Genomic DNA, 8175 nt, shown 5'->3' on the forward strand with positions numbered 1-8175 from the left:
CAAGATTTACTGTTAGTTTAAGCACCTGACAGTTTGCTGCTAGTTACTAGATGTCTGGATTCAACAGCTACCCACATGTAGTGAGAACTATGGACAGAATTCCCTGCAGTTAGCAAACTTTAATGTGCTGAGGGGTATGTCTGTGGTGCCTGCCCAATAATTAATAGTTCCCCTTTCATTCTCCCAATCACCATTTGAAATGATGGGCCCCGTGCTCAGCCACCCTTTTCCATGCCACCGTGGAGGCTCCAGAGGATATTCCTTCACCAAGGCTTTTAGAAATTCCTTGGTGTGGGGCGAGAACCAGAATGTCTGTAAGGTCTTATGGTAGTGTCTTCTGGAGCCTAAAGATGGCAGTGGGAATACTGTGACCCAACTAAGTTCCCTGATGTCAATGAAAACACTGGAGGTGAGCGTGGCAAAGGCCAAAGATAGCATTGAACCATGAAAAGACACCTTTTTCTAGTTTTGCAGTGCTTAATATTTATTGAAAAGAATGCCAATGCTTTTTCCAGGTACTAGAGAGGAGCTGGGCTAAGCGCCTGTTTGCTTCTTTATTCAGTACTATTTGTCCAAATACACATATCTGTGAGACTGATGCAATTTTGAAAGAAAAATGACAGCTGTGCAAAACTGATGCATATGAGAAAAGAAATGTCAACATTTTGGCTGTCAGGCACATCAGGCTCCTGCAGCAATCTGGCAGGGCAGAGAGGACCCTGGAGTACAGAACTAACCAGGCTGTAACACTGTCCCATGCAGGGGTAGGTGAGCTGTCCAAATCAGTCTGAAGAGGTGTTGCCAACTCAGGCATCTTCTACTTCGTCCTAATCTTGAAAAACAGATGTCTGCTGATGGGATGCGGTGAATGGTGGTGGTGGTGAAGTGACAGCATAAGTCCCTGGCCGATGAAGGACGGGCAGTCTAGCGAATGGCAGTAGCAGGGATGAGGTGGTCTGACCAGTTCTAACAGGGTCCTGGACAATGGCTGGAGCTCAAAACACAGTTCATATTAGCAGGAGAATAGTGCTGAGATTGGTCAGAGTTAAAGACAATGTGCAGTTCCGACTGGGCCTAGGCCCAACCCAAGCCCTTGCAGCAGGTAAACTGGAGCACTGTTCCTGGAACAAAGACAAGCACTACAGGGGTGAAGGAGAGAACAGACGGGCAGGGAAGAGGATGGCAATGCAAACGGGAGCACAGCGGCAGCAGGAGTGGCGGGTGGGGGTGGGGAGGAGGCGGCGTGCAGGGCCCTCCCCCTCTAGGCCTAAGGGGCTCCAGGCCTAGTAATCATCATCCTCGTAGTCGTCATCATCATCTTCGTCGTCATCCCAGCCAAAACACTGTTTCATCTCATCAAGAAAGGCCCGGTAATTGCTGAGGATGGGGCTATCCATCTCGATGTATGGCACCACCCATTCCTCGGCTTCCCCGGTGAGGAGGCTGATCAGGAATGCCACTTTCATGGCGTCGTTGCAGAAGCGGTTCTCATTCACAAGCATGTAAGATGCCGTCTGCACAACAAACTCGGGGAGCCGGGCGCTCTCGCCGTTAAACTTTGAAGGGAAGGGCACCGGGCAGCTGGGCGGACGTACCTGGCGCAGCAGCGTGGCCCTCTCGCACACCAGCAGCCGCAGCTGTTCCATGAGCTGGCTGTTCTCGATGCTCAGGGCGCGGTGTCGCACCAGGAGCGCGTGCAGCAGCAGCACCAGCTCGTCCACCATGGCGATCCGCTTAGAAGGGCTTGGGCTCGGCTGGACTCGGCTCCGTTTGGCCAAGGTGCGCACAGAGGCCTGGCAGGAAGTGCGTGTCCTCGGGGGGAGCGCGCTGACCCGGGGAGGTACGCAGCGGTGTCCGGCCAGTGGCGGAAGCTCCACCCACAAGGTCACTCTGGCGGCTGGCGCGCCTGCGCAGTGCGGTAAGAAAGCGGTGGCGCGGGGGGGGGGGGGCCGTCGGCGTTGGGGGCGTAACCAGGGAGGGGCCCGCGGTTGCGGGAAGATGCGGCAGGGGCGGGAGTAGCTTGGGAGCTGTGCTGCAGGCTGATGTTGAAGGGCTGGGTTGAAGCCTGCAGCAGCACAGGGCTGTGAGCACAGAGGCTCAGCGTTCGGAGAGGACTGGCTGAACCAAAGGAAAGCCATCCCCAGCCCATTCATCTGGGACACTGCTCCTTTGTGGGCCTGAGAGCGTTCTTAGCCTTTGGTGTGATGGTTTGTTAACACCTTTCCTTGCTTATTTAAATCGCATTCAGAGAAATAACACACTGCAGAAGGCCATTTAGGTTCTCGTTAGGGGTTCTGTCTTTCATAAGAAAACTATATTAAACAGGGATTTCTCTTTAGTTGAAAAGTAATAGCCACCTCGTTCAAAAATGTTTGCAAAATCTACATCCAGAATCCCTTTGTGAGCATTCTATCTTTTCCTGTCTTGATACGACTGCCTTTGTTCCTGAATAATATTCTTCGTTTAAAAAAGAATACACTACTCTGTATACTGTAAAAGAGTTTTGTTCAGCTACTTCGAATGTGATTCATTGTTGACAACTGAGTTTGGAATAGGGGGAATAGGGTGCTGGAGCCAACCCATTAGGTAGTAACGGTTGTGCTTTTAAAATGCATCTTCAAATAAAATCACTTGTTTCTACCACCACGACTTTTATCTCAGCCTTCTCGCTCAGACTGTTGCATCTAATCCCTCAGCTTACATTCTTGTCTTTTTACACCCTATTCTCTAAAGAATAGGCCCAGGAATGTTTTAGAAGAGAGGCCCAGGAATGTTGTAGAAGACAAGTTAGATAACTTTACCACCATTCTCAAAACCCTCCAATAGTTTTCCCCTCTCTAAATAAAATAAAAATCTTGGCTATGATACACATGGCCTGTTGTAACCAATGTCATTTTCCTCTGTTCAGTCTCACACACACCACGGAGTCTGGCCTCAGAGCCTCTGTCCCTTCTATCTACTCTGCTTTCAGTGCTCTTTCTCCAGTTACCTGCCTTTTTCCACTGCTTTGAGAGAGGATTTTCCAAATCATCTCATCCCTGCTACCTGAATTCTCTCCTCAGCCAGCAATTTGTAGCCCCTTCCCCTATGTCATTTATCTACAGAGTGTTCATCATACTAATTGTCACCATCATCAACAGCCTCCACTTTCAAATGTAAATCAGTGAAGCAAAGCCACTTTGCTTTGTCAGCTGCACTACCCCTAGTGCCTGCAAACATGCCTGGCCAGAGGCAGGGCTCCACAAACATCTGGCAATGGAAAAGATCTTGAGGCAGAGGTAGTAAGATAAAAAGTAAATGTGGTGGATTCAGAAGGTAACCAGTCATGCTCCAAATTGTTTGGTATGTGTTGTTCTATCTCTGATTATAAATAAGACTCCATTGCAAAATGATGACTGATGAAATAAAAATGGCAAAAAGGATATTTGAAAGGAGTCCTATTTAGTCCTATTCAATAGAACTGAATGGTGACCAATGGAAGTAGGAGACAGAGAAGAAAGCCAGAGCTGTAGTCTATAATGCAGGTATACAGAGAAGGAAGGCACATACTGGTGGAAAAGTACTCAGGCACAAAGAAACAGTAGGAGGGAATGTGAGTCCTTGCCTTCTTCTGTGATATGAACACTCCTACTAGTCAAGAAACTCCTTGAAATACTAGAGGGTAAAAGATGAAGTGGGGGTGGGGCACTGGGGAGAGGTACGGATTGGGCTAGTCAAAAGTAGGGATAAATGAAGAAATTTTATGCAATTCTAGTAGTTTATAAGCTAAATTTTATACATACATATATATGTATATATAATGGGAGTTTGCACAGCAGTATCTTGAATGAGTTGACAATGCTATTCTCAGTAGACATGAGTTATTGACTGAAGATCCCACTGCCAGGCACAGGACATCTCCCTATGAGTTATTGGGTCAGAGACATCAGAAGCACACAAAACAACACAGGGTATTCCACTGCTCTTGGTTGCCGACCATAACAATAATGTAAGACCCTATTGCTGAAGACATCACCCACTTTGGTTGGAAGATTTCAAGAAATTAACCTCAAACTGACCAGGAAGCTCTCTCCATGCTGGCTAGCTTAATAGTGCCAGAAGGTGCTATACAAGTTGCTGGGAGACAAAATATATTAATGGTCTTACTGAGCACTGTACCTGGCATGCTACAGCATTAACCTGCTGGCAAGTTATACCCACTGATAAAATAGTGACATGGAAGTTGTGGGGGTAACCAACTGTTTTCTAATTGGATATGAGGCCTGCTTCACAGGAGGGATTTCATGCCTGGTACTGCAAACTAGGGATCCTTTCTCATTTTGCCTTTGTCTTCAGCCTCTGATAGTACTTAATACATGTATCATAAATGTGTAGGGGATGGAACAAAAGAGAGGGAATGGTAACATTAAAAATATCAGGCCATTGTGCCCACTCACAGTTCAGAGTGGAGGGTAGGATTGGCTGGATGAGAGGCAATATCCATCTCTGCCTTTCTTAATACAGGAATACCTGCCTCAGGTTCTGCTCCTGGAAGTACAGATTTCCTGTAGTACGTACTGAGGCAGGTAGATGGCATAGGCTGGCCCTCGTACCCATTTTTTAAATCCTGGAAGCTGAGACCCCGTAGTTTAATAGTCACTATGCTGCATGGATTTAGTTGTCAACTTGACACACCTGGGTAGAGGGATACTCAGTTGGGGGATTGTGTCCACTGGACCAGTCTGTGGGGTATTTTCTTGACTGTTAAGTGACGTGGGATGGCCCAGTCCACTGGGGGCATTGCTACCCCTGGGCAGGTTGTTCTGTATTGTATAAGAAAGCAGGCTGAGCATGGGCCAGGGAGCAAGCCAGTAAGTAGTGTTCCTCCATGGCCTGTGCTCCAGCTCCTGCCTCCAGGTTCTCGCCCTGAGTTCTTACCTTAGGCTCTCTAATGAACGTGACCTGGGAGATGTAAGCCATATAATCACTTTCCTCTCCAAGTAGGTATTGGTAGGAGTGTTTTGTCACAGTAATAGAAAGCAAACTAGAACAGTCACTTAAAACTGAGAAAGCCATCAGTTGGTAGAACCACTCTGCGGTGTCAGCCTTATTGACACTAATTTACATGTCTTTCCACTGACCAATTAGTATGTCCTGTATTTCTGTGAGGCCCATGGGCCCAAACAAGTCTGGTAAGGACTTAGATACAGCTAGATAAATACTATCCTGGTCTTACTCCTACAACCACATGGTAAGGACAGTTTGGAAAAGAAATCAGATGAGACAAGGGTCAGTAATCCCTCTGAGGGAGCACTTTGATCTTGGAAGACAGGAAATGGCCTGTTCAGAAGTAAACAGATTTGAGCAGTGACTTTGTGGAGCAAAGTTTCCCGGCTTAAGCTGGTACGCAATTGGAGTAGGTAGTTTGGGGATGGATCACAGAGGAAGCAAGTTTGGAAAGAAATGAGTAATATCCAGGGACAGAATTCATAGAAGCAAATAGTCATGCTAAAAGCAGCCTTGGGGTACCATAAGGATCTTGCACCAGTGCCAAGGTGCACCAGCCTTTGTGTTGCCTTTCACTCTGCTCAGGCTGTGCATAGCTGTCATCATTCTCCTTTTCCCTCTCAAGTGACCTATGAAGGCTGTTTTCAAGCTAGGTGAAGAAGTCAAGAGCAAATTCCTCTGAATTTTTATAGGTTCACTAACTTCATTAGGGCAGCTCTGGCTTAGAACACCCTAAGGGTGGTTTGGACTCCATCATGTGGGAGGAACACAGGCATAAGGCCAAGGGAATGATCATGGTTCTTCTTGATATTTCTACCTTCCATTCTCTAATCCTTGCTTTGTCACATATCTAGAAGCCAGAAACAAACATGGAAAACTTGCTTTTCAATTTAAAGAACTAAATTAATAATCATACAGATGGATGAAATTTTAGTAAATATTTTTATTAAAAGGAAACAGCATGAGCATTTTCTTATCTCAATAAAATTAAAGCTTAATAGAGTTGTTGAAAATTCACACTCTGAACGTGTTTCTCTCTCTTTCGCCTCTTTACCGCCCTCCCTGCTTATTTTCCTCTATACTTCCCTCATTTACCCTACCCTCTCTGTCCTCTAAAATTCTGAGAAACATGCCCTTCCTCAGAACTAAGGAAACTTAACTGTGTTCATTTTCTTAGAGGGTACAGATAAAGTGTGGTATCAAATAAACTCACAGTTCCCAGAAAATTAGATTTCTATAACTGAATTATAACCTCTATGAATTAGCTACTTATAGTAACTAATTTGTGCTCTTCACGCATATATTTTTACATTGTACAGTTGAATTTATTGCCTCTGGCATATTGCACTAGGATTGTTGTTCTTTTTTCTCTCTTACCAAGTTATTTTAATATCATTAGTCACATTCATTACACAAGAAGTTCTGTATTTGGTTGGCTTCTAGCATTTTAATATAACTTAGACAACATGTGGCAAAATGTTAAATCTGTTCATACAAAATATTAAGAGTGTGGTTGGCTGTAATTTGTGTTTAAGTATTTCTCTTTCAAAGTGGCTACTTACTTTGAAGTAAGCTCAGTTTTCCAGGGGACAAAGTGGTGTGATGAACTGAAGACAAGCACAGCATTTTAACTAGTCAACATAGAGGTCAAAACAATTCTTCCTGCCCTGTGATCTGATTTGACAAGTATAATGTCATGAAGTAAGCTTAAAGTTTATGGAGCAAATTCTCACAAACCTAAGAATTTGTGCCTTTTCCCTTTGAGCTAGCTATCTGGAGCCAGCCACCCTATAGGAGAGAAGTCTAACTACTCTTGAGAGTGCATGGTGATGAAGGAGTCTGAGGAAGCTACATAGAAAAACAGAAGCTATGTGGAGGAGCAACAAGGTAGCAAATTAAGCTTTTCGTGGACGTTGCAGCTCATCTGGTGAAAGTGACTGAGTGAAAGACTCCTTCCTATGATACAGGAAGCAAAACAAAAAATAATTCCATTCTGGTGAACCCTGGATGCATTACTAATCCATAGAATCATGTGAAAATAAAGTGGCAGTTGCCATAAACCATAGAGATTTGGATTGATTGTTACCTGGAAGTGGAGACTAGAAACATGCAGAAATTGAAGCCATAAATCCCATATCAAAAGAATTTCTGATTCTTTAAAAATCTACATGTTGGATTCTGTTCTCATATTCTGTATTTATTTGACATCTGTTAATTATAGTCAGTCTAAAATCAAAGTTCTTGCCTCTTCTCATGATCTAGATCCCATATTCTGAAACTATTTTTTTAGCAGTTACACACCGTGTGAATATATTTTATGGTGTAGCAACTCAGACCAGACAGCAGAAAACTAAAAAGAGCCTCTGTTACTAAACTCCATGAGAATTACCTACACTACCCACTCCTAAAATATTTGCCTTGCCTTGCCTTTTTCACAGATAACTCCAAAGAAAGAAGGTCCTAGGTCTTCCCTACATTCATTGCTGATTACTGTATACCAAGGCAGGGAAAATATTTCCCTGCATAAAATACCTGAAGTGCACTTCAGAAAAGCATTATTCAAAGAATAGATTCTTAAAAACAAATTCAAGTCCTAATTACATTGCTTATTAACTCCATGGATCGGGCAAGTCATTAAATTCTTTTGAACCTCAGTTGCCTTATGAATACGTGTATGCAGTAGTAGGCCCTCGGTCATAGTGATACTGTGAAGACCAAGACATTGGAAAGCTACAAAATGCTGTGTAATTTGCTGTGCTCACAGAGTCTATATTACTACCAGCATTTAAAATTTATCTTGTAGTTATTTCACCCCTCTTATTTTACCTTGTGCCTATAAATTTATCTATAAAGCTTAATATAAAAGTGTTTACTCTTGAATAATTAAAAAAAGTACTCTAAAGTGTCACTCTGATTTTGTCCATTGTCATCCCAATAATCTGCTACTCTCATAATAATCATTCATAAACAGATGTAATTTGGGGGGATTATCGCTTATCAGTTTGTTCATTTTTTTTGGACACACAGTCATGCTATGTAGGCCAAAGTGACTTGGAACTTGTGATACTCTTGTTTCAGACTTCTGAATCCTAGCATTACGGATCTGTATCAAATCCATCAAATCATAAGGTTTTTAGGGAGGAAATATGTACTATTTTATGCCTTTTGTTTTCAAGCCAAGGTCTCATG

General features: G+C 43.7%; 1 protein-coding gene across 1 annotated transcript; it reads right to left on the bottom strand.

The window, feature by feature from the left end:
- Positions 1-461: 461 nt before the first annotated feature.
- Ldoc1 (LDOC1 regulator of NFKB signaling) lies at positions 462-1882 on the bottom strand. Its single transcript, XM_008821783.3, has one exon. The coding sequence runs from the start codon at positions 1722-1724 to the stop codon at positions 1284-1286; it is 441 nt and encodes a 146-aa protein (XP_008820005.1). The 5' UTR covers positions 1725-1882; the 3' UTR covers positions 462-1283.
- Positions 1883-8175: the final 6293 nt, after the last annotated feature.

Source organism: Nannospalax galili, unplaced genomic scaffold (genome assembly GCF_000622305.1).
Source record: "Nannospalax galili isolate Female #2095 unplaced genomic scaffold, S.galili_v1.0 scaffold167, whole genome shotgun sequence".
In the NCBI taxonomy this organism is placed as follows: domain Eukaryota; kingdom Metazoa; phylum Chordata; class Mammalia; order Rodentia; family Spalacidae; genus Nannospalax; species Nannospalax galili.